The sequence below is a fragment of the Capra hircus genome, chromosome 10, assembly GCF_001704415.2.
Source record: "Capra hircus breed San Clemente chromosome 10, ASM170441v1, whole genome shotgun sequence".
Lineage (NCBI taxonomy): Eukaryota > Metazoa > Chordata > Mammalia > Artiodactyla > Bovidae > Capra > Capra hircus.
Window position 1 is genome coordinate 26,551,814 of NC_030817.1, and position 26,564 is coordinate 26,578,377.

General features: G+C 42.9%; 1 protein-coding gene across 2 annotated transcripts in view; it reads right to left on the reverse strand.

Annotated features, from left to right (window-relative positions):
• The window catches only part of MTHFD1 (methylenetetrahydrofolate dehydrogenase, cyclohydrolase and formyltetrahydrofolate synthetase 1), a 62,102-nt gene extending 41,755 nt beyond the window's left edge, over positions 1–20,347 (reverse strand). For both annotated transcript variants that reach the window (XM_018054071.1, XM_005685970.3), the window contains exons 1-2: positions 20,190–20,347; positions 5,475–5,559 (exon numbers count right to left, since the gene is read on the reverse strand). In XM_018054071.1, coding sequence (XP_017909560.1) covers positions 5,475–5,559; positions 20,190–20,230 — 126 coding nt within the window. In that variant the 5' untranslated portion in view covers positions 20,231–20,347. The remainder of the gene's footprint in view (positions 1–5,474; positions 5,560–20,189) is intronic.

Sequence of the window (26,564 nt, forward strand, 5' to 3'; positions counted from 1 at the left end):
CTTTGGTCCAGAAAGATTCCACATGCTATGGAGTGACCAAAGCCTGTACGCCACAACTACTGAGCCTGTGTGCAGCAACTAATGAGCCTGTGTCCCCTAGAGCCTGTGATTTGCAACGAGACGCCACTGCAATGAGAAGCCTGTGCACTACAAAGAGAGAAAGACCAGGCACAACAACAAAGACCCGGCACAACAACAAAGACCCAGCACAACCAATAATAGTAATAACCATAATGATAGTAAATTAAACAAAATGATTTTTAAAATAAATAAATATACAAAAGGAGGGAAGAGATCTCAAGAGCTTATGATGTGGAGAGCAGAGAGGACAAGACACAGCTCAGGTTTCTGGTCTGAGTATGTGGGGAAATGGTGGTGCCAGTCACCAGGATGGAAAAAAAAACACAAGAGGTCTGAGGCGGCACAGATGTGATTACAACATAATCTGTGAGCATTGCATCATAGAATGATATTGCTTCTGGTGCTAAAGTGCAAGATTAAAATATTCAACCACTGTTTTATTGGCAAGAGCATAGGAGACAAGTTACAGAACAGCATTTATGTAACAAAAACACTTTGCAATCAATAAGTTTAAAATAGGAGCTTGGAAGCCAATTTTAAAAACAGGAAAAAAAAAAAAAACCTTCGCTACTGCTACAAAAAAGGGCTTTACAGAGACAGATTTCTTGTCTACGACATTTACTCTTCATACAACAAACAATTCACAAGAATAAGCCAAGAAATAACTGGTCCCACATATGTACCAAGTGTACACCCACAACATATACCTTTGATTCTTAGCAATTTGTAAAAATAAAGAAGGAAAATCCACCAAAGCACAGAATAGACCAGGCAGAACGACAGGCCTTCGGTGCTTTTCTTCTAAACTAAGGCCTTTCAGATAATGTATAGCAATGGAGCGGGGGCGGTATTATTCACTCTGAAATTCTTGGAGAACATGGAACAGAACTTAGCAAGGAATTAAACGATATATATGGAGACACACATACAGAGAGAAATGAGACGTGAGGGACCAGGTGTTTCTGAACGGAATTTCAAATGCAAGCTATCAGTTTCTTGTTGTCCCAGTAAACCCTTTAGACATTCATTTGTACATCTGTCCACATGACATGTATTTATGAAATATCTTCTGCCTTTTTATTGAAGGCCTCTTACTGGATGAACCTGGAGCTCTTGGAAGAAATCTTGGCTAGGAAGTATTCTCCCAAGCAGCCATGGGCCTGGGGGCTCACTTACAGAAAGAATAAGGTAGAAAAGAGGTCTGAGGGCTGAGCATTGGCATTTAAATGGTCAAGGTAACAGGAACAGCAAGCAAAAAGATTAGAGAAGGGAGTGATGTCCTGGAAGCCAAGAGTCTGGAACTCAGAAGAAATCCAGGTTTACAAGTTCCTGACCTATAGCTGATATCTGGGGGTCAGATGAAATTGTGCAGGGCAATGGTTCCCAAAGTGTGGATCATACACTCTTGGGGAACCCCAACACCCTTTTAGAAGGCCTGCTAGTGCCATCATAATACTATGTCATTTGCCATTTTCACTGTATTGACGTGTATCAGGGCTGCAAAAGTTATGGGCGGGTAAGACTGCTGATGACTTAGTAAGAATCAAGACAATGGCACCAAACTGTACTAGTCATAAGGATATCCTTCATTGTCACACACGCTCAGTAAAAAAAAGAAAAAAACAAAACAACATACACACCAATTTCACTTAGAAGTGCTCTTGATGCAGTAACAATTATTTTTATTAAACCTCGATCCTTGAGTACATGTCTTTTCAATATTCGGCATAAAGAATGGGGAAGCAATCATAAAGCACTTTGGCCATAAACAGAAGTGGCTGTCACTAGGAAAAGTACTTGTGCTTTCTTGCCTTGCAAGCAGAACTGGCCAGTTTTTTAATGAAACACCAAATTTACTCGAAAGAACAACTGACAAACAATGATTACTTGGGCTTGAACATTTGGCAAATATTTTCTCAAAATTGGATAAAGCGAGCCTGCTACTGCAAGGAAAGTAACTAATGACAAAATTGGAGCTTTCAAGCAAAAATTGGTATTTATGTACTCCTGTGAGCTTGACAACTTCCCAACACTTGCAGGCTTTTCTGATGAGCTTGTTGGTGACAGTAGTGATTATGATTTTTTAAAATATCATGTAATAAAATGTATTAAATTTGGGAGATCTGTATAATTCAGTGAACCATTATTTTTCAGATGAGGAATGAAGAACATAACAAAACCACACACAGGTAAATATCCATTCAAACTGTAACATAAAACAAGATTCCGACTTAACAAAATATGAAGGTTCACTGATAACAGTTTCAGATTTCACACTGCAACTACCTTTTTAAAACTTCACTTCAGTCAGTTCAGTTCAGTAGCTCAGTCGTATCCGACTCTTTGCGACCCCATTAATCGCAGCACGCCAGGCCTCCCTGTCCATCACCAGCTCCCGGAGTTCACTCAGACTCATGTCCATTGAGTCCGTGATGCCATCCAGCCATCTCATCCTGGGTCGTCCCCTTCTCCTCCTGCCCCCAATCTCTCCCAGCATCAAGGTCTTTTCCAGTGAGTCAACTCTTCGCATGAGGTGGCCAAAGTACTGGAGCTTCAGCTTTAGCATTATTCCTTCCAAAGAAATCCCAGGGTTGATCTCCTTCAGAATGGACTGGCTGGATCTCCTTGTAGTCCAAAGGACCCTCAAGAGTCTTCTCCAACACCACAGCTCAAAAGTATCAATTCTTCGGCGCTCAGCCTTATTTATAGTCTAACTCTCACATCCATACATGACCACAGGGAAAACCATAGCCTTGACTAGACGGACCTTAGTCGGCAAAGTAATGTCTCTGATTTTGAATGTGCTATCTAGGTTGGTCATAACTTTCCTTCCACGGAGTAAGCATCTTTTAATTTCATGGCTGCAGTCACCATCTGCAGTGATTTTGGAGTCCCAAAAAATAAAGTCTGACACTGTTTCTACTGTTTCCCCATCTATTTACCATGAAGTGATGGGACCAGATGCCATAATCTTCGTTTTCTGAATGTTGAGCTGTAAGCCAACTTTTTCACTCTCCTCTTTCACTTTCATCAAGAGGCTTTTTAGCTCCTCTTCACTTTCTGCCGTAAGGGTGGTGTCATCTGCATATCTGAGGTTATTGATATTTCTCCCAGCAATCTTGATTCCAGCTCGTGCTTCTTCCAGTCCAGCGTTTCTCATGATGTACTCTACATATAAGTTAAATAAGCAGGGTGACAATATACAGCCTTGACGTACTGAGTCCTTATAGTACTAAAGAAAAACATCCACAATTATCTGAGAAGAATATCAAAAGAATGCTTCCTTTTACAACCATATGTCTGTATAAGGTCAGATATATATGAAGGTTCTTCACACATTTCAATCAAACCTAGAAGAGCAAGAGACTGAAAAGTGGACAGGAATCCAGCTGTTCCCTAATAAGCCAGACAGTAAAGGGTTTTGCAAAAATGGAAAACAATGCCCCTCTTCTCACTCCATTGTTTCTAAGAGTTACTAAGTCATAAAAATATTACTTAATGGAAAAGGAGTACGTCAAGGCTCTATATTGTCACCCTGCTTATTTAACTTCTATGCAGAGTACATCCTGAGAAACGCTGGACTGGAAGAAACACGAGCTGGAATCAAGACTGCCGGGAGAAATATCAATAACCTCAGATATGCAGATGACACCACCCTTATGGCAGAAAGTGAAGAGGAGCTAAAAAGCCTCTTGATGAAAGTGAAAGAGGAGACTGAAAAAATTGGCTTAAAGCTCAACAATCAGAAAACGAAGATTATGGCATCTGGTCCCAACACTTCATGGTAAATAGATGGGGAAACAGTGGAAACAGTGTCAGACTTTATTTGGGGGGGCTCCAAAATCACTGCAGATGGTGACTGCAGCCATGAAATTAAAAGATGCTTACTCCGTGGAAGAAAAGTTATGACCAACCTAGATAGCACATTCAAAATCAGAGACATTACTTTGCCGACTAAGGTCCGTCTAGTCAAGGCTATGGTTTTTCCTGTGGTCATGTATGGATGTGAGAGTTAGACTATAAATAAGGCTGAGCGCCGAAGAATTGATGCTTTTGAACTGTGGTGTTGGAGAAGACTCTTGAGAGTCCCTTGGACTGCAAGGAGATCCAACCAGTCCATTCTGAAGGAGATCAGCCCTGGGATTTCTTTGGAAGGAATGATGCTAAAGCTGAAACTCCAGTACTTTGGCCACCTCATGCGAAGAGTTGACTCACTGGAAAAGACTTTGATGCTGGGAGGGATTGGGGGCAGGAGGAAAAGGGGACGACAGAGGATGAGATGGCTGGATGGCATCACTGACTGGATGGACGTGAATCTGAGTGAACTCCTGGAGTTGGTGATGGACAGGGGGGCTTGGCGTGCTGAGATTCATGGGGTCACAAAGAGTCGGACACGACTGAGCGACTGAACTGAACTAAACTGAATGCTATTATATAGTGAGCTTGCTGCTGCTACTGCTGCTAAGTCGCTTCAGTCATGTCCGACTCTGTGTGACCCCATAAACGGCGGCCCACCAGGCTCCCCTGTCCCTGGGATTCTTCAAGCAAGAACACTGGAGTGGGTTGCCAGTGACTTCTCCAATGCATGAAAGTGAAAACTGAAAGTGCAGTCACTCAGTTGTGTCCGACTAGTAGCGATCCCATGGACTGCAGCCTACCAGGCTCCTCTGTCCATGGAATTTTCCAGGCAAGAGTACTGGAGTGGGGTGCCATTGCTTTCTCTGAGTGAGCTTACTATTGGCATTTTAAAATATACAAATATCTTTAAACTTCTTAGTTTTCATTTCTAATATAGTAAAATATCAATGGATAAATTCATATAAACAAAAGTTCCCTAAGTCTTAAATTTTTTAGTGTAAAGGGGTCCTCGGAGAAGGCAATGGCACCCCACTCCAGTACTCTTGCCTGCAAAATCCCATGGACGGAGGAGCCTGGAAGGCTGCAGGCCATGGGGTCGCTGAGGGTCGGGCACGACTGAGCAACTTCACTTTCACTTTTCACTTTCCTGCACTGGAGAAGGAAATGGCACCCCACTCCAGTACTCTTGCCTGGAGAATCCCAGGGATGGGGGAGCCTGGTGGGCTGCCATCTATGGGGTCGCACAGAGTAGGACACAACTGAAGTGACTTAGCAGTAGCAAAGGGGTCCTAAGACCAATGATCAAGAGATGCTGGATAAGGGAAAAGTATCCACAAAGAATAGCCGAGAGCCAGGGCAGGTCCACATGCAGAAGTTGAGCTGAAGAGGAGTAGCCTGCACAGAGAAACTGAAAAGGTATGAGGATTCACAGAAGCCAAAAAAGAGGGAGAACCTTGATGTGCTTGTTGTCTTAAGTACTACTGAGAGATTGAGAAAGGAAGAAAGATACTAGTGGAAACACACTATCATAATACCTGTAAAATTGCCAGGCCTGGTATGAAACCAGGTACTTCCTCCTTCATCTGAATGACTTGGTTCTTCAGTCTCTCCTTTATTTGCCTAGAGAAAAAGGAGTTAAACTGGAGTTAAAACTTAATGCTTCAAGTCACAAATAATATGTATTATTAGATACATTGAAATTGAAAAAACACCTTCACTAAACAGACATTAGGAGAAGGCAATGGCACCCCACTCTGGTACTCTTGCCTGGAAAACCCCATGGATGGAGGAGCCTGGTGGGCTGCAGTCCGTGGGGTCGCTAAGAGTCAGACACAACTGAGCAAATTCACTTTCACTTTTCCCTTCATGCACTGGAGAAGGAAATGGCAACCCACTCCCGTGTTCTTGCCTGGAGAATCCCAGGGATGAGGGAGCCTGGTGGGCTGCCGTCTATGGGGTTGCACAGAGTCGGACACGACTGAAGCAGGACTTAGCAGCAGCAGTAAATGGTAAGAATGTTTAGTGATACAAGAAGTTAGAACTAGGACTGCAAAATCTTGTAGCTAGTAGCCTTGTTTTTTCAAATCCAATATTCTACAAATCATATGTTCAACACAAGTATCAACTGACTATTGGATTTCTTTTACTGGGATTTTAATGAACAGAGGCACAATTCTGCTCTGACATAAGACAATAGGAAACACTAAAGTTGCCAAGTCTTCCCTGGGCTCCCGCTGAAACTCCCCCGCAGCTCCAGCCAGAGTGCTGCCCTAGGACTGGAAGTGCTGCCCAGGTTGCTGCAGAGAACAAGTCTCCACTCTCTGCTCTCCCCTTCCTTCCCGCAACCACTGTCATAACTAACACAAAGTGCCAGGCAGAGGCTTCTACTGGTTCCCCTTACCCCTCCCCACCCAAACAAAACCCACAGTGCGGAAGGGAGTCTTATGAGGGGTAGGTGTTAAAAAAAAACAATTCCTAGCACAATGTGAGACAGTAAGGTGAACCAACAGTGAAAAGATGAACACATCTGAGACTCAATAACCCCCTGCGGTAGGCAAGGGAGAAAAAGCGTTCTTATTCCTGTTCACAGATGCAGACACAGGCGCTAAGCAGTCGGGACGGGTGCCTCTCCCAGGGCCAATTTATAGAAAGAACAACAGGTGCAAAAGGCCCCCAGTGGGTAAATGAGGTCCAAGAGGAAATAGTAATCAAATCAGGTAGATAGTCGTTTATTCTGAATGTGATGGGAAGCCATTCAAGGGTTTTCAGTGGGGCTGACGTGATGGAACTCACTTGAAAAAAAAATTTTTTTTTGGCTGTGCCCTGTGACATGTGGGATCCTAGTTCCCCAACCTGGGATGGAACCCTCACTCTCATTGGAACAGAAGCATCTAGACCACCAGGGAAGTCCTCAGCCTTACATTTTTAAAGGATTATTTTTGCTGCTGAATTGGGAATACACCCAAAGGGGAAAGGTGAGAATCAAGAACATCAGCAAGAAGTTACTGCAACTGTAAAATCCAGGCCAAGAGGTGGTGGTAGCTTGGATTATGGTATCAGAGGTAAGCTGGCAAGAAGTATATATTCCAGATATACAAAACATGAAACAGAGGAAATACCAGGAATACAGGGGACTCTGAAGTTTGAGGGGGTTGTGAGATGGAGCTGGAAAGACTGATGGTACAAATATTTTAAGGACAGGACAGTGAATTTATTTACCAAATCTTCTAAGGATTCTAGAATAAGCAAGCATTTGAGACCCAAGGAAAGAATCTAGGGACAAATAAAAATAATACTTAAACTCAGCAGGTAGTAAGCTGCAGGAACCCAGTACTATAAGGTAGTCGAGGTGGAAAATGTTGTTTCAGCCCAGGAAGTTAAGAGCAAAGAACAAAATGTTCTTTATTTTCTATGCTATAATTTAAATGGGTCTAAGGGTGCATTTTTTTTCCCCTAAAACAAATTATAGCTTGAGATCACTTATACTGCCTCCCTTAAACTTTCTCTAAGAAGCAGGATCATTTTAACATTTGCAGGGATAGTTTTCCAAATACAAAGCTCTGTTGAAAAGTTAACACTTAGGCCTCTTTATGAGACATGATCAGAATATCAATGAGACAGTCTAACATGCACATAAACCACAGTAAGCAAGAACTAGACAGCACAGAACACTGAAGCATCAGGTGGAAAATCTGCCCCGGTGAGGGGGGCGGGGCGGGGGCAGAGAAATTAAGATAGTTGTAATTAGGTCTCCATAAGTCCCTTAAAAAAATTTTTTTTTCCTGCCTGGCTTTCTTGTTTGGCCAGAAACTGAAGTACCTTAAAATGAAAGGTGGAAAAACAAACCCAAGTGTCAGGTATGTCTGAAGTTGAGACTGTAAAGGAAAAAGATGGAGAGAAAAATTAACACTCCCTCCCTTGTCTACCTTTATTTTAGGGTCATAAAGCTGTGATAAATTAAATAGCAGGAAGCCCTTTACTTTTTATAGCTCATTTTTAGAAAGTTTAAATGTATAATGGAGTAACTTTCGAATCACTGAAGCTTCCTAAATCAACAGAAACTTCCTTGATTGCAGACACCTCTCATTTCTATCCATGGCCCTGCAAGTTACATCATCCTGGTAAAAATTTTGGGAGCAAAGCGAGGCAAAAGTGGGCATATGGAGAAACATCCCTGATCCCTGAATAGAACTACACATGCTGGTCACACCATCTTCCATCAGCATACCCTAAAATCTGAGGGAAGACATAGCTCAGTCTTGATGTAGGAAAAATCAGAACTAAACTGCCACTGACATTAGCAGGACAAAGTAGCAGTAAACCATTGACGTCTCTCTGGTCCTGAGGGACAGATACTAGTCCTGAGCCGAGAGTCATAGCCAACTAAACGTGAATAGACACAGATGCAGTTTAACTAAGTTACTACTGGCATCTAGTGGGTAGATGCAATTACATATCCTACATGCACAGGACAAAGCATAGCAAAGAATTACCCAGCCCTCATGGTAACAGTGCCCAAGGCTGAGAAACTCTGCTGCTGGCCGATAAAATGCAATGTTCGGGGTTACCTTTTCTTTCTAAGCTGCAAAAATCAAGGTGGAATCATTTATAGCTCAACCTGTCAAAATCTGTTTGAATCTCTATGGATCTGCATGACTTATCAGTTTTTTCCAAGCTGATTTCTCCCATACCCAAGTGTCAAAGACCCTAGTTAATAAAAGTCAAAGGTGTACATCCCTATAGAATCTTATTACTCTTGAACAGTCCTAGTCAAAGTCTAACATCCCTAAACAGTCACCTAGATCTCTTGCCTCAAGTCTTGTACAATTACTCTTGAAAAACTCCATTACAAGTTTCAACTCATTCTGTTTCACAGGAGGGCCCATTTTTAAATTTTGGACATTTTATGCCTGAGAAAAAAAAGCACTGCCAAAATATAACCCTAACAAAGACATTTCAACAGAAGCTATAGGCAGGAAAAGGAGGCAGAAAAGGATATTTACCTACATGGCTAAGAAATCTACGTGATGAAAAACAAGCTGCCCAGTCAACAAACACTGAAATGTTAACATAGGCTTAGAGGAATTTGCAAATGATCCTTAAAAGGTCCACAGAATAGGCCTTTAGTAGTTGATCAGAGAAAAAATAAGAACATTCATCAACATGTAGGGCTATTCTAAACCAAGACACACATTTCTCTTTTTCCCCTCAAGGAGGTTGTTGTTTCAAGATTTTACAATGCAGTAAAACACAAATGTCTGATTTTATTTGTTTTATTTTCATTTCGTTCATTTGCTGTTTTATTTTTAACTGAACCTCTCATACTGCTAAAAAATTCTTCAAATTTTTGGGAAAAAAAAAAACCATGTAGTTCCTTGTAAAAACAATTGAGGCCACCTAGTGTTCCAAGAAAGGTATATACTTCAAATCCCAAATTAGTTTAATTGAATTAAATATTTTTCTTGTTAAAGAGCATATTTGCAAATGATGTGACTGACAAGGGCTTAATTTCCAAAATATATAAACAACTCATACAACTCAGTAACAACAAAAAACAATGCAATCAAAAAATGGGAAGACGACCTAGACATTTCTCTAAAGAAGACATACAGATGGTCAACAGGCACATGAAAAGATGCTCAACGTTAATTACAGAGATGCAAATCAAAACTACCCTGAGATATCACATCACGCTAGTCCAAAGGGCCATCATCAAAAAGTATAATGAATGCTGGAAAGGGTGTGAAGAAAAGGGAAACTTCCTACATTGGTGGTGGGAACGTAATAAATTGGTGCAGCTACTATGGAAAACAGGGTGGCAGTTCCTCTAAAAACTAAAAACAGAGTTGCCATGTGATGAAGCAATCCCATTCCTGGGTAGACAGCCAGTGTGTGTGTGTTAGTCGCTCAGTCGTGTCTGACTCTGCATCCCCATGGACAGTAGCCCACCACGCTCCTCTGTCCATGGGGATTCTCCAGGCAAGAATACTGGAGTGGGTTACCATTTCCTTCTCCAGGAAGATATCCAGATGAAACTATCATTTAAAAAGATATTCATGCACCCAGAATCTGCCTGTAATGTGAGAAATCCAGGTTTGATCCCTGGGTCAGGAAGATCCCCTGGAGAGGGAAATGGCAACCCCCTCCAGTATTCTTGCCTGGAGAATCCCACGGACAGAGGAGCTTGGTGGGCTACAGTCCATGAGGTCGCAAAGAGTCGGACACACCTGAGCAACTATACTTTCACTCTTCACAGCAGCACTATTCACACTAGCCAAGATATGGAAACAACCTAAATGCCCATCAGCAAGTGAACAGATAAAGAAGATGTGATACACACACAATGGACTACTACTCAGCCATAAAAAAGAACAAAATAATGCTGTCTGCAACAACATGGACAGACCTAGAGATTATCATACTAAATCAGAAAGAGAAAGACAAATATCGTGTATCACTTATATGTGGAATCCAAAACATGACGCAAATGAACTTATCTACAAGCCAGAAACAGACTCACGGACATAGGACAGACTTGTGGGTGCCAAGGCAGGGCAGGTTGGGGAGGGATGGATTGGGAGTTTGGTAGCAGCAGATGCCAACTATTCTCTATATAGAATGGATAAACAAGATCCTACTGTACAGCACAGGGAACTATAACCAGTACCCTGCGATAAGCCATTATCGAAAAGAATATGAAGTAGAATGAGTGTGTATGTATATATATAGGCACATACACACACACAGAACTGAATCACTTTGCTATACAGCAGAAACAACACTGTAAATCAACTATATTTCAATAAAATAAATGTTAAAAAATTACCTTCTTGTTGATACATCATTTTTAGTGATAATATCAAGCATTACATTTTATCAGTATACATATCAACTAACACCAGTACTCTTTTATTATAAGAACAAAATACTTACAACGATTATAATTTTACACAAATATTTACTAAACTTGACAGGTACCTCAAACATATATTTGAAAACTTAATATGAATCTATTTTAGGCTCCAATGAAAATTTAGAATGTTAAATTCTTCCATCCAATTCTCCCAAACTCTCTCAAAGACCCAAGGGAACAGTGACTTACCTGATACTTATGACATGAAAACAGCTAACTGGTGTTAAGTTGTAATAAACCTCCAAATTCTCAGTGAGCGTAAAGGTCATCATTAATCCATATACACAGTGGCAAAATAAATGCTTTTGAGGTCTCCAGATCAAGGTTTATGGATCTCAACATGACTGACATTTGGGCTGGATAATTCTATGTTGTGGGGACATCCGTGCATAGCAGGATGCTCAGCAGCCCCTGGCTTCTCCTTCTAGATGCCACCAGCAGACAGCCACTAGCCACATGACAAGCAAAAATGTCTCCAGACATGTCCAAATGTGGCCATGGAAGGAGGGACAAAACTGCCACCATTTAAGAACCACTGACCTAGAGGAAAAGACTTTGATGCTGGGAGGGATTGGGGGCAGGAGAAGAAAAGGACGACCGAGGATGGGATGGCTGGATGGCATCACTGACTCGATGGACTTGAGTCTGAGTGAACTCCGGGAGTTGGTGATAGACAAGGAGGCCTGGCCTGCTGCGATTCATGGGGTCGCAAAGAGTCAGACATGACTGAGTGACTGAACTGAACTGAACTGAACTAGAGGAAACAAATGGAGCTACAAACTAGACTGAATTGTCCCTGGTGGCCCACTCAGTGAAGAATTCACCTGCAATGCAGGAGACCTGGGTTCGATCCCTGGGTTGGGAAGATCCCCTGGAGGAGGGCATGGCAACCCACTCCAGTAGTCTGGCCTGGAGAATTCCATGGACCGAGGAGCCTGGCAGGCTGCAGTTCATGGGGTCACAAAGAGGCGGACACAACTGAGCTTTATAAAAGGAAGGATTTTAAAAGCAGACGAAAATTACATTAACTTTAGAGAAAGGTCACACAGAGGAAAGCACGGTCAGAGAGGGTACACAATGCCAGGTAGTCCCACCTTCCCCCTGCCCTCACACAGGAGTGGGGGCAGCTTCTTCTCAGACCCAACAAATCTGTGATGCTGAGTCAGAGTACAGTATTGCTGGACTTTACATGTCTTTCAAAACGTCAGGCGACCGTGTGTAATTAATTAATTAATTCTTATGTGTAATTACACACTAATGTGTTGGGAAGTAATCCAATTTTTAAAAATAAATCTGCAAGCCCAACGAAACACAACTACATCTGGCCTCCAGGGTACCATTCTGTAATTCTCAGCTGGTAGCAAGAGTTAAGAGACGTGATGGAGTGGCTGCAAGTCTCAGGATCTGCAAGCAAGGGCCCAACCCCCAGAATTAGTCCTATTTCAGGACTATCTAACCACAGATCTAAATGTCAGAGCAGATGACATTCAGCAGGCCTCTGGGTCAGCATCCGAGGGGAATGTGGAAAGAGTGTAGAAAATAGTGGGGTCTCCACCAGGAGACGAGGAGAGGCCAACAGCTCTTAGCTGAGAAAAGGCTCAGAGACCTGGCCTTTCTGCTTTTAGAGAAGACCAAAGGACAGTCTTGGAGAAGGCGATGGCACCCCACTCCAGTACTCTTGCCTGGAAAACCCCATGGACGGAGGAGCCTGGTAGGCTGCAAGTCCATGGGGTTGTGAAGAGTCGGACATGACTGAGTGACTTCACTTTCACTTTCATGCGTTGGAGAAGGAAATGGCAATCTACTCCAGTGTTCTTGCCTGGAGAATCCCAGGGACGGGGGAGCCTGGTGGGCTGCCGTCTATGGGGTTGCACAGAGTTGGACATGACTGAAGCGACTTAGCAGCAGCAGCAAAGGACAGTCTTGGGTAGGAACAGCTTAGGTCCAAAAGGCTTCTTACTTACTAAGCAGGGGTCAACATCCAAAGGAAAAATCATTTATCTTAAATCATGCAAGGCGGTGAACCCTCCTTCCCATAACACTGGCAGGTTCATGGCCCCACCTCCTTCAAATCTTTACCTACAAGTCCCTTTTACAATGAGTATGAGGTTAATTTCCATATTCGAAATTATAATCCCTGTGAATCAGAAGTCTGCCCCTCTTTCCTGCTCTGGTTTTGAAAGGCTCTGGCAAAACCTTTAACAAAAACACTCCCTATTTCCTGAGGCGCATTAAGCATCAGCAACCCAAAGCTGTACCTCTCCTGCCCAGGCTTGAAGGCAAGAACTTTTCAGCACGGGAGGAAAAAAAAAAAAGTTTAGCTAACAAAGGAGGGTGATTTGACTGGTCTTCAACCTGTCAAAAATGACTGTGACTCTGAAAATGATTTTCTGAGGTGACTCAGTTTGATTCATTCAACTCTTAAAAGGGAGAGCCAAATCTAGCCAGTGAAAGATTGCAATTCCTTTTAGCAAGCAAATAAAAAGCCCTTGGAGAGGAAGGAAACTACACTGATGAGGGTCTGCCACTAGCCTTAGAACTCTTGGTCAAACAAGTCACTTCTGCCTGCAGTTTCATAAACTGCAACATGGAGGAAGCGGTGACCTGGGTAGCGGAGAAACCCTGACTGTGGCACAGTTAGCTAGCTGCCCTCTCCCTCAAGGTCAAAGGCTTCCATACAGGGTGCCAGGAGCCACCTTATGCAAAATCATCAAGGTGGGGGAAACTGCACAAAGCAGAGATGCAATGGCTTTCTGCTCTGTGGGTCAGATGTCAGAAGGTACAGCTGTAACCAGAGAAGCACAAAGGACTGCTTCAGAGAACCTCATATACTCATTTAATCCTCTTGGCAACCTCAGGAGATAAACACCATCATAATCGCCCCCACTACACAGAAGTGGAAAGTGAGGCTGACTGACTTGCCCAAAGCCACACAAGGCTGTCCTTTACCCTATCCAGCCTCTCCAGGAGTCAGCTGGAGAAGGGACCCTCCCCTGTGCCAGGCCAGCCTGATACCCCTTCTTCCAGAGGCTTCTCCATGTAAATGGGGATATAAACAGGGACTGTATACCTCTACTCAAAGCCCCTTGTCCAAATTCCAATCTGCTTTATCACCCCTCCTGGTGGGTGAGGACAGATACATCTTCTGGGATGATAAGCCCTAGTAAAGATTTTGGCTGGTGCCATGGCCACATAAATGACTGCCAGTCCAGACTGCCACAGTCCACCTACAACACACCCAACAGCCTGATTGGGTGGCCTAGTGAAGAATCAGTGGAAGGTCCCACTTTCAGGAACTCCTGCTTGCTCTCCTGCACAGGCTCTCAGACTCAAGCCAAGGTTGAGGTTGGCAGTCACCATTCCATGGACCTTCCAAAAGGCCCACACTCTGGAACTCATTATAGGTAAATCTTTCCAAGCACAAAAAGCCTACAGGTACTTTATCTACAGGACAAAATGAAAAGCTTATCAATTTCACTGTGGTGAACAAACTCTTTTTACAGAAAATAGTTCTTCTAGCCCTGTAGCTAAACATATAATCAAGGTTCCATTTTATCTTTGAACAGTAGCATACATTCTAATTTTAAGGCTCAAGATGATAAAACCAGCATTCACAGGTATGGTTTGGATAAACACAAACACTATCTGTTTATTCAACATGTACTAAGTATCAATTTATTGTCTAACTTAACTGTGTGTAAAGGACTGCTCTAAATGCTCTACAAGTAATGACTCATTTAACAATCCTATGAATTAGGTGACCAACATATGGATGAGGGGGCTTCCCAGGTGGCATCAGTGGCATCTGAAAAGAACCCACCTGCCAATGCGGGAGACATGAGATGCAGGTTCAATCCCTGGGTTGGGAAGAGGTTGCCCTGGAGGAGGGCATGGCAACCCACTCCAGTATTCTTGCCTGGAGAATCCCATGGACAGAGGAGCCTGGTGGGCTACAGTCCATAGGGTCGCAAAGAGTCAGATACAACTGAAGTGACTTAGCAGGCACTCATGTATACAGATGAGGATGCTAAGGCAGTAGGTAAACCAAGTCGCCCAGTGATCTTGGAGGGAGCACTCCGTGACCAGCTCTGTGGATACCTCCCACAGGAATCTGTGTTACCGGCACATCAATAGGGTCTGCTCCACCCATAACTCAGAGCACCTTCTCTAGGTGGCCTGACAAATGGCAAACCATCTGTCTCTTCACAACCGGCCTTTTTAGAAAGAAGGCTTAATCAAGAGACTTAATCAATCCCTCCGGGGAAGTAACAGGCTCAACTGCAAAAGGAAAGGTCAAACAAATTGTACAACACTTCATTAGCCCCCTTTGAAAAGCAAATGGTTGTTTGCTTCTGGTCTAACAGCTGTTATCAGGGTAGTTTTTCTGACACTATTTTCCACCCTCTGTATCATTTCTTTAGGAGTTCCTCCCTGAAGCCAGGGGGCGCTCTCACCACCAAGGTCAGTGCACTTTCATTCAGCCTCCCCACTCACCTTCAGCTTCTCTGAGGCCATCACTGCTGACCCCAGGGCAGTCATTTAACAATAACTGGCGAGGTCAAAGTTCCATGGCACAGGCTGTGTTTCTGGTGAAGAATCCTCTTCTCTGTAACACTGGCAGGCTCACAGCCCCACCTCCTTCAAACCTCTCCCCATAGGTTCCTCTTACACGCTCATGTTCAAAATTACAAACCCCATATCCCAACGCCTCAGAAATCTCCACCCCCTTCCCGGCACTGGTTTTCTCTTTGGGGCTTCTCACTACCTCACACCCTGCTTTAACGATTTTTACCACCTTCATCTACCCATTAGGACACAAATTCTACCAGGGTAGGGATGTGGGCTTTCTTGACGACTGTTATACTCTTGTGGCTTTGAAGAGTGCCTGGCTAGTTGGAGGCCCACAGATATTTACTGAATGAATAAATATCCCCAAAGACACCTTGGTCCCTAACCCTCAGATCTCCCCCAGTGTTCAAATCCAGGCTACAACCTTGGAAACTCCCCTAAGGAAGAAATGGAAGTGCTCCTTCCAAAGAGACACAACTGGCAAACAGATCCAGGTTTCCCACAGGCAGAGAAGACATCTGGAATGATGAACTCTGCCCAGTCCAGGCTACCAGAAAGGGAGAAGAAGTAAAAGTAGACAAAAGTCTAGGATGGCCTTCTCAGCAGAATGGGAGGCATGGCAATGAGAGGCAGACTGGTGTAAAGAAAAAAAAAATTGCTTATGAAATTCCTTTTAGGAAAAGTAATAAGCACTCGATGGTGAGAAACACCATGTACTGGGTGAAGACCCTGATTCTGAATCAACCTCTGCCATTAACCAGTCAAGCAACCTTTGGCCAAATCATATCACTTTTCTTGCCTCAACTGTTTCCTCAGCTGCAGGATAGGATGGGTGTGAACTCTATTTTAGAGAATTTCTCACCATGGGATTCTTGGTCTGCCCCATTCTTCCTCCCTCTTCAAAGAAGAAAGCAAAGTGTTATAATTCAAACACTACATCAGGACAGAATCTGCCCAGGGAACTTGATGTTTTGTAAGTTTGTCCTGAGAGACTCAACAGGAATCTGATCTGCAAATCTGGGGAATGAGGAACCCTTCTCCTGGACCCCAGGAATCCTGGCTGCACTTACCTTTCCTCTGAAGAGTGTCCCTGGCCCAGGAAAAGAGGGAAGGTAGGGAAACCCTGCTGGAGAAGGAAATGGCAACCCACTCCAGTACTCTTGCCTGGGAAATCCCATGGACGGAGGTGCCTGGTGGGCCACAGTCCATGGAGTAGCTAAGAGTCGGACACGACTGAGCGACTTCACTTTCACTTTTCACTTTAATGTACTGGAGAAGGAAATGGCAACCCACTCCAGTGTTCTTGCCTGGAGAATCCCAGGGACAGGGGAGCCTCATGGGCTGCCGTCTATGGGGTCGCACAGTCGGACACGACTGAAGCGACTTAGCAGCAGCAGCAGCAGCAGCAGCAGCAGGGACACCCTACAGCCCCACCAGCTCAAGCTCTAAGGCCCACCACCTTCCTGTTCAGGACGCCCCCCTGGGCCATAGCCAAGAGTCCGAGGCCTGGCCCAGCCTCAGCACTTGGAGCTGAGGGACTCCACTACTGCATGAACCAAGCAGGCTGTCCCCCCTCTACAACTTCTCCTCTCTGCCGTGAGCTCTACCTGCTCCTGGATTCAAGCTCTCCATGAAAGTCAAGGTGCTATGGCTGCGTCTGAAAGAGCCATTTTATGAGTACATTAAAGAAAAATCCTCTGTAAGCAGAGTCCTTAGTCTTAGTGCTTGTTTATGAATTGTATTAGTTGGAACTATCTGATTGCTCAACCATGAGGCAGTGTAAAAGGTCAGCTATGTGACTTTTGAGCAGACGAGGGAAAGGAATCCTTCCAGTACCTGGAACAGTCATTTCCAGATCACTGCCATTCTCCTCTTCAACTATGAAACTTGGATTTAAGAGTTAAAGTGAAGTCACTCAGTCATGTCCAACTCTTTGTGATCCCATGGACTGTAGCCTACAAGGTTCCTCCATCCATGGGATTCTCCAGGCAAGAATACTGGAGAGTGTTGCCATTTCCTTCTCCAGGAGATCTTCCCGACCCAGGGTTGAACCTGGGTCTCCTGCATTGCAAGCAGATGATTTTACCGTCTGAGCCACCAGGGAAGCTCAGCGTAAGAGTTAAGGGTTTAGATAAGTGGTCAAGATGCCTTAGAAGCACAGGATGAGCTTTTAAAAGATTTTTAAAATGTTGAGTCCAGTGGTTTATTGCTTGCAATTAAATACAATTAAATCAGTCTAGTGTAGGTACCAAGCATGGAGTGGATACGTGGAGGTGCTCAGTTGCTCACTCGTGTCCTACTCTTGTGAACCCATAGATGGTAGCCTGCCATCTGTCCATGGGATTTCCCAGGCAAAAATACTGGAATGGGTTGCCATTTTCTCCTCCAGGGGATCTTACTGACCCAGGGATTGAACCCTCTCACACACCTGCATGTGCACAAAACTATCTTGGAAAAGATTGGCAATTTCTATTAAAACTGTTCATATATATGTCCTATCATTCCACAATTCTACTCTTAGGGATCTAACCAACAGAAATGAATATATCATATGTTCCACCAAAAGACATGTTAAAGAATGCTCATAGCATTATTCAATATTCATAATCAACCAAAATGAGAAACCAAAATGTACATGAATAAGTTAAATAGTGGCATATTCACACAGCATACAAAACAGCGATGAGAGTTAATGAACTACAGCTACACGTAACATGAAATAATTTCAGAAATACAAGGCTGATTGAAAGAAACCAGACACACAGAAGACTTTATACTACTTGATGTCATTTATATAAAGATCAAAAACAAGCAACACTAACCTGCAGTGTTGGAAGTCAGACAGCGATTACCTTTGTTGGAGGGTGGTGATGGGATGGGAGTGAGAGAGGAGTTTCTGGAGTGCCAACAATGTTATTTCTTGCTGAGTGCTACTGAAATCTAGCAGTAAAAAACTCATTGAGCTATATACCTATGACAGGTGCACTTTTTTGTACGTGTTCATATGTAAATAAAAAGCAATAACAAAACCAAAAAGCTCCCCAAGTGATTTTTATGTGCAGTTTATATTGAGAACCACTAAAATAGGTCTCAAGGCAACTATCACTGTCAAAAGATACTGAATCTTGAAACTGTGAAAAAGATAATGAATCAATCTCTTCTGTATATATTAACTAATTACCAACTGTTAACAGCTAACATGTACTGAACGCTTATTCTGTACCAGGAACAATTCTAAATTCTCTTCAGTTAGAAACTCATTCAATTCTCTTAATAATTCAACGGCCTAGATATTATCTTTATTTTACACTTGAGAAAATTTTGGCACAGAGAGGTTAGCTAACTCACTTAATGCTAAAAAACTAGTAAGGAGTGAAAGGTTTCCAGGTGTTCTGGATACAGACAGAAATAAGATGATGCACATATCGGCCCTTATGGAGCTTACAAACATATTTAACTTGCTCTCTACTCAAACCGAAACATATCCAGTGAGCACCTATTCTCAGTAGCCTGCCAAGAAGCAAATCTAAATCATCTCTTCAGTCTCTCTAAAATGAAGATTTCATCAAGAAAAGCCTCTGATTAAGGGAGTGGGTTTGAATATAAGCAACCAAACAAAAAAGATCAAGCACGAGCAATGCAATTTAGGAAATCACCTGCAGAAAAGAGCTCAAATGTTAAGTATTGTGATTTCTAATCTAGAAGTTCCAGGTTCCTCCTCACCACTGTGAGAGATTCACCATCATCTAAATTACATCTCACCTTCTTTGTTCACTTCTACCTTCCAGGAAACAATCATTATGGCCGAAGGTGGGTTTCACCACCTGTGACTCTATAGAGTCAAAACCTGTACACACAAAATTAGGGCTTCATGGGGCAATTATTGTTGCCAGCTGCAGCTGTTACTAAATAACTGGTAAAGTCCAAGGTCCCAAGAAAAACCTGCAGGTGGATCACAGAAAATATATCCTTCCCTCTTCTACTTTCATCTCTCCCCCTCACTCCACTCCGGTCAACTCTCAAAACAAAAAGCTGACAGGTGTTACTCCCAGGGAATTAAGGCTGGCAATCATATCCACTAATTAAGCATCCAGATTTCCCCGTAGAGTAGAAATGGCAGAGGTCAAAAGGAGTGTAAAATATTGTCAGGACTCAAGAGCCAAACCAGAAAGTAGCTCTAGGGTCAGGACACAGGAGATAGCTGTTAGAGGAGCATGAAATTGAGGGGGAAATAAATGTTTATTAGATTTCACTTAGCAAATGATGACTCTGGTGTAGTAGGAAAAAGCTATGATTTTGGAGGGAGACCCTCTGACACCAATCCGCCTGGTAAACTTGTAATGTCTTGCTACCTCATTAATATCAGTCTCCTCCCCTCCAAATTACGGCGGAAGGGAAGTGGATTTCTGAGTGGGATGCTGCAGGCAACTCAAACTACTCTTCTGGCAGCTGCACTTCTGGGAGAACAGTTGTAGGGCTGAGGAAGAGAACTTGTCCCAGAAGCACAGAAGCCAGCAGGAACGGCCACCAGGTACCCCATCTACAAACGCAGATCGTGTCCGGGGCGCCTTTTTTTGGTTGCAGAGACCCAGTCTTCAGGTGTGAGGGGTTCAAGACAAAATCCTCACTACCCACTCCGCTGGCCCGACTCTTGCGCTACAAGTCTCCCTCCCGCAAAAATAGAAAAAGTCCTTGGGAACCTGCACACCCTGCTCACAGTCCTCGCCTGCAAACCCAACACGCCCTAACAACAAGGACAGGTGCTTACGCGGAGACCATCTTCCCGTTCAGGATTTCCGCCGGCGCCATGACCTTTAAAAGTCCGCCGCTCACAATGGACACAAACAAAATCGAGGTTCGACTCTACTGCTGCGCGGGACAGCCCAACACACGTGCTTAGCGACCGCCCAGGCCGACACTTATACTGCGCCTGCGCGCCCGCCTCCACACATAACGGATGAGAATGCGCGTGCGCAGTCCAGACGGACGGAGGCCCCTTAGGCAAGCTTAGAGCTGAAGAGTAGAGGGTCTGAAGTGCCGCGGGAATATGAGGGACGTCTGTGTAGACTGGCTGCAGGACATGATAGGCTGCTGGAAGGATTTTTTTTTTCCAGAATGCGCCATCGTGTGGTCGGGGATCCAGCTGAATTGGGAATCAGCCTAGAATCCAGACCTTAGGGGGCGGAGTCCAGGCACAGGCTAGCGGGAGACCAGTTTGGCGGGCGCGGGAGAGCGGCGCCGGCTGAGGGCGTGGAATCTCTGCTGGAAGATTCTTACCGGGTTCCGGCGTAGGGAGCTTGGAGACGCCGGGCTGGCTTGCAGCGGGTAGACTTGCGGAGTGTGGGGCGGCGTCCGGCGTTCTCGCACCCCCTCCCTCATTTCTCCCCCACCCCCACCCCGGCGTGGTCAGACTGGGGTCGCAGTCCCCACCCTTATACTGAATCGGAGGGTCTGGGTGGCGCCCCTGACTGCTTTTCAAGTCTCAGGCGAACCTGATGCTTGGCCAAGGTTGAAGCCCAGCCCGCTGTTTCAGACCCGCGTAGCTGGAGCGCCGTGTTGGCTCCCTCAGGGTCCGGGTAACCCCAGGACAGCCGTTGCAGGGAGGGTGGTCAGCTTTGCAAGTCTAGGTTTTATCAAATGCCCCCACACAGATCTGGGGTTGGAGAAAGGACATGGGCCTTGCAAAACTGGATAGCCTTGTGACCTCAAGGACGGACACTCCCTCTTGGAAGGCAACTGGGATGTTTATAACAGTTGCTAAAGTCCGTTGCAAAAAAAACAGCGTAGTATTTACGTATAACCTAAGCGCATACTCCTGTGTAAATTACATCATCTGTAGATTACTGATACCGTGTAAATGCTATATAAATAGGTGCTGGTATGCTGCAAATTCAAATTTTGCCTTTGGGAACTTAATGGAACTTTTAAAATTTTTGACCAGGCTTGGCTGACTGAGCAAGTGGAACCCAAAGATACCAGAGGGCCAACTATATAATAACCTAAAAAATATAAGGACCTCTGAAGGCGTACTGTTACGTTATGTTCCATGTGAACAACGGAGATTAAGAGAAAAATATGTTGCCCGTAAATTACGGGTAGTGAAAGTTTGTTTTTATAATGCCAAATAAATATTGACTGCAACCGTCTGGTTTGCTGAGAAAGATGACATAAACCCCGAATTGCAGATTGAGAAATAGACTTTGAAGGATAACTTTTTCAAAACTGCATAGCTGTTGCTGGAATAGGGACCAAACCTGATTGTTTCAAATATGTTGCCTTTGCCACTCTAACAGCCTGGTTTTCAGCTATGATATATCTGTGTGACCTGTACAATTCATTCACTGAGCAAATAGTTATTGAGTGGCTACTGCGTCAACAACAGACACTGCTCTAGGTGCTAGGGGTACCACGGTGAACCAATTAATCCCCCCACCCGCACTTCCCAGCTAATATTTTGGGAGTCAATGATCAATTAAAGAAATATGCACTCTAATTTTAGATATTGAGACATATCATGTTTTACGAATAGGCAAGCTAAGAGGATAGGGAATGGCGGTGGGAGGCAGGAGAGTGCTGTCTTAGAAATGTGTTAAGAGGAAATTCCCTCTGGGGAATCTTGAGGTGCAGAAACCTGAATGAAGAGAGGAAGCTACGGTATAAGAGAAAAAAGCAAGGATTTGGTTTGAGCAACTGAAAAAATGAAGTTCCATTGCTGAGCTGAAATAAGTTTTTAGATGCATCTTAAATGTCTGATATTTATATAAATGAGATCTGCAATATTTAAATCCATGAAATTGGAAGTGTACCCAAGACAAGAATGAGTTTAGGTAGAGAGATGACTAAAGACTGATACCTAGGACACTTCAGTGTTTAGAATTCAAGGAGATATGAGGAGAAACCAGGAAGGAATACTGAGAGAGTCCAGCATGTTATGAGGAAAACTTTGAGAGCATTCAGCCTTAGAAGACAACAAAGTGTTTCACAGGAAAAGAGGTAACTAATTCTTCCAAATATATTGCAGATTGGTCAAATAAGATAAAGACCGAGAATGGATCATTTCACAGAGAATGAAAAGATAACATATTTTTATTCAAATGCTGTTAATGGCAGTTGCTTGAAAAAAGGTGGCTCCTTTCTGCATAAGTTCCATTTTTACAGAAATACTGAGGGTTATTTGAGAATATCTATCAAAACTTTAATGTGGGCCTTTTTTGATCTTGTAAGTCCACTTCTAGAAATTTATCCTAGAGTAATAAGTACATGTATACACAAAGATATATATAAGAGTGTTCCTCACAGCATCAGTTTAAATAGTAAAAAGCATATCTCCATCAGGATGGATGAAGTTGTTAAACAATGGATATACAGCTATAGATGCTGTGTAAGATAGCTTGTCACAAATTATTAAATCATCAAGGCAGGTTATCCAGTAAAATGTGTAATACGATTTCTATTAATATATTCAAAGCAGACTGTCTCTGATTACATTATCAAAAATGACCCCTCACTTAGCTACTTGTTAGTTTATCAAGATAGCCTATTTTATTCACAGCACTTATCACTATCTAAAATGATTTCATTTATTTATATAGCGGTTTGCTATCTTTTCTTTTTCCACCAGAATTTTAGCTTTATTAGAAATTTCCTGTCTTGTTCATGATTATGTTTCTGCTGCTTCGGGATGTAATTTTTTAAATCTAGTTTTAGAGGAAAAAAAGGATATTTCTAATTTTCCTGGTTTAGTTATTAACTCTACTCTCATACTTATCAATACTACTTATTTTACCCCTACCTCATTTTTATTCACACTAGGATTACCTGTGTAGATTTTTAAAAATATTTATGCTTAGACTGCACTGTAGACCAATTAAGTCAGAACTTGGGGTAGTGTCAGAGTACCAGTATTTTTTGAAGTTGTCTTTGAGATTTTAATGGGTGGACAGGGCTGAGAGCCACTAGATTAGATGATATTTGAAGTATAATTGTAGTGATTCTAATATCAAGAATACATAATAGGGACATGCTTTCTTCAAATACCAGTTTTTCAAACAAATCATATTTTGCTTTTACTACATTCCATAGTAGATGGAATCATAATTTTTCTCCTCCTTTCAAAATACTTCTTTCTTTATTAGGTGTAGGTGTTGACCTATTCCAAGAATTTCACAAAAGACAGACCCAAAATATGAATTTCACCTTTGCTGGAATGTTTACTTTTTGTGGGATCACTTTCCTAAGAGTTTGTTAAGTTCTCTCATGCTTGATGAAGCCACTTTATGTTTGTCACTTCATTAATTAGGAAAATAAAGACTAACAGGCCTTACTTTATCACTTTAGGAAGTCCCTTTGCTATTCCCTTGACCTCTGTGATGCGTTGACCTAGCAACAGCTCCTTTGATGTACAAACATTCTTTTGGCAAATAGTGCAGGGCAGCCCCTCATATTGAACAATTCAGATTTCTTCTGGGAACTGAACTTGGAATTGGAATTTTCTCTTGTGCCTGATATGGTAAACATTTATGGTTTTTACTTTCTACTAAATGAAGCATAGCATACTGTATTTTTCTAATGTGAATATTGATAGATCTTATGAATGTTGTAAAAGAATTCAGTAGTTATGTACAGACCTAAAATCATAGAATAATTGTGTCATATGGCTGTATTTTATTTTTCACTTCAGACTTCCATTATATTTTTATTATATTTTTGGAAGAACAGTATTATCACTTATATGAGTTAACTTTGTATTTAAGAGTAGTGTTTTGTCTTTTTTTTTTTCCTGTTGGGTTCTTTAGTTGTTCAAACTGTATTTTGGGGGCCTAGTATGTTCAAGCTGGTTTTAGAAAAGGCAGAGGAACCAGAGATCAAATTGCCAACATCCCCTGGATTATGGAAAAAGCAAGAGAGTTTCAGAAAAACATCTATTTCGGCTTTATTGACTATGCCAAAGCCTTTGACTATGTGGATCACAATAAACTGTGGAAAATTCTGGAAGAGATGGGAATACCAGACTACGTGACCTGCCTCTTAACAAATCTATATGCAGGTCAGGAAGCAACAGTTAGAACTGGACATGGAACAACAGACTGGTTTCAAATAGGAAAAGAAGTACGTCAAGGCTGTATATTGTCACCCTGCTTATTTAACTTTATGCAGAGTACATCATGAGAAACGCTGGGCTGGAAGAAGCACAAGCTGGAATCAAGATTGCTGGAGGAAATATCAATAACCTCAGATATGCAGATGACACCACCCTTATGGCAGAAAGTGAAGAGGCACTAAAAAGCCTTTTGATGAAAGTGAAAGAGGAGAGTGAAAAAGTTGGCTTAAAGCTCAACATTCAGAAAACGAAGATCATGGCATCCGGTCCTATCAGTTCATGGGAAATAGATGGGGAAACAGTGGAAACAGTGTCAGACTTTATTTTTTTGAGCTCCAAAATCACTGTAGATGGTGATTACAGCCATGAAATTAAAAGATGCTTACTCCTTGGAAGGACGGTTATGACCAACCTAGATAGCGTATTAAAAGGCAGAGACATTACTTTGTCAACAAAGGTCCGTCTAGTCAAGACTATGGTTTTTCCAGTAGTCATGTATGGATGTGAGAGTTGGACTGTGAAGAAAGCTGAGCGCCAAAGAATTGATGCTTTTGAACTGTGGTGTTGGAGAAGACTCTTGAGAGTCCCTTGGACTGCAAGGAGATCCAACCAGTCCATTCTGAAGGAGATCAGTCCTGGGTGTTCATTGGTAGGACTGATGCTGAAGCTCAAACTCCAATACTTTGGCCACCTCGTGCGAAGAGTTGACTCATTGGAAAAGACTCTGATGCTGGGAGAGATTGGGGGCAGGAGGAGAAGGGGACGACAGAGGATGAGATGGCTGGATGGCATCACTGACTCGATGGACATGAGTTTGAGTGAACTCCGGGAGTTGGTGATGGACAGGGAGGCCTGGCGTGCTGCGATTCATGGGGTCGCAAAGAGTCGGACACGACTGAGTGACTGAACTGAGCTGAACTGAGTATGGAATGATAGAGATAAACCAGAAATAGATTCTGCTCTTAATGTACCTTTAATATAGTAGGAGAGATCAGATTTGTACCTCGTACGATACTGAATGAGATAACAAAGGAAATGCACAGATCATATACTCTTAAGAATTAGGAAGAGAGAGAGATTATTCTCACCTTGCATAAATCAAGGAAGAAGATGGTACTTGAGATACTGTAAGATCAGTTCATGCTTCTGGGAATATATTTTGGCCCACACAGTAGCTTGTTTCTTAGAAGCAGTATAAATGAAACTCGTAAGTTGTTTTTAAAAGAGCATAAGATTCATAAAATGGTAAAGAAATTTCAAAAATAGCAGAGGATAGAATTCTTAAGAAGACCTTTGTCTCCAGTATGATCCTTGTTCCAGGACTGAGGAGCAGATTATTCTTCCTTTTCAGTTCACCAAAACTTGTCAGTTCAGTTCAGTTCAGTTGCTCAGACGTGTCCGATCCTTTGCGACACCGTGGACTGCAGCAAGCCAGGCCTCCCTATCCATCGCCAACTCCCAGAGTTTACTCAAACTCACATCCATTGAGTCGGTGATGCCATCCAGCCATCTCATCCTCTGTCGTCCCCTTCTCCTCCCGCCTTCAATCTTTCCCAGCATCAGGGTCTTTTCAAATGAGTCAGTTCTTTGCATCAGGTGGCCAAAGGATTGGAGTTTCAGCTTCAACATTAGTCCTTCCAAAGAATATTCAGGACTCAGTTCGTTTAGGATGGACTGGTTGCATCTTCTTGCAGTCCAAAGGACTCTCAAGAGTCTTCTCCAATGCCACAGTTCAAAAGCATCAATTCTTCGGCGCTCAGCTTTCCTTATAGTCCAATTCTCACATCCATACATGACTACTGGAAAAACCATAGCTTTGACTAGATGGACCTTTGTTAGCAAAGGAATGTCTTTGCTTTTTAATATGCTATCAAGGTTGGTCATAACTTTCCTTCCAAGGAGCAAGCATCTTTTAATTTCATGGCTGCAGTCACCATCTGCAGTGATTTTGGAGCCCCCAAAAATAAAGCCTGATACTGTTTCCCCATCTATTTGCCATGAAGTGATGAGCCAGATGCCATGATTTTAGTTTTCTGAATGTTG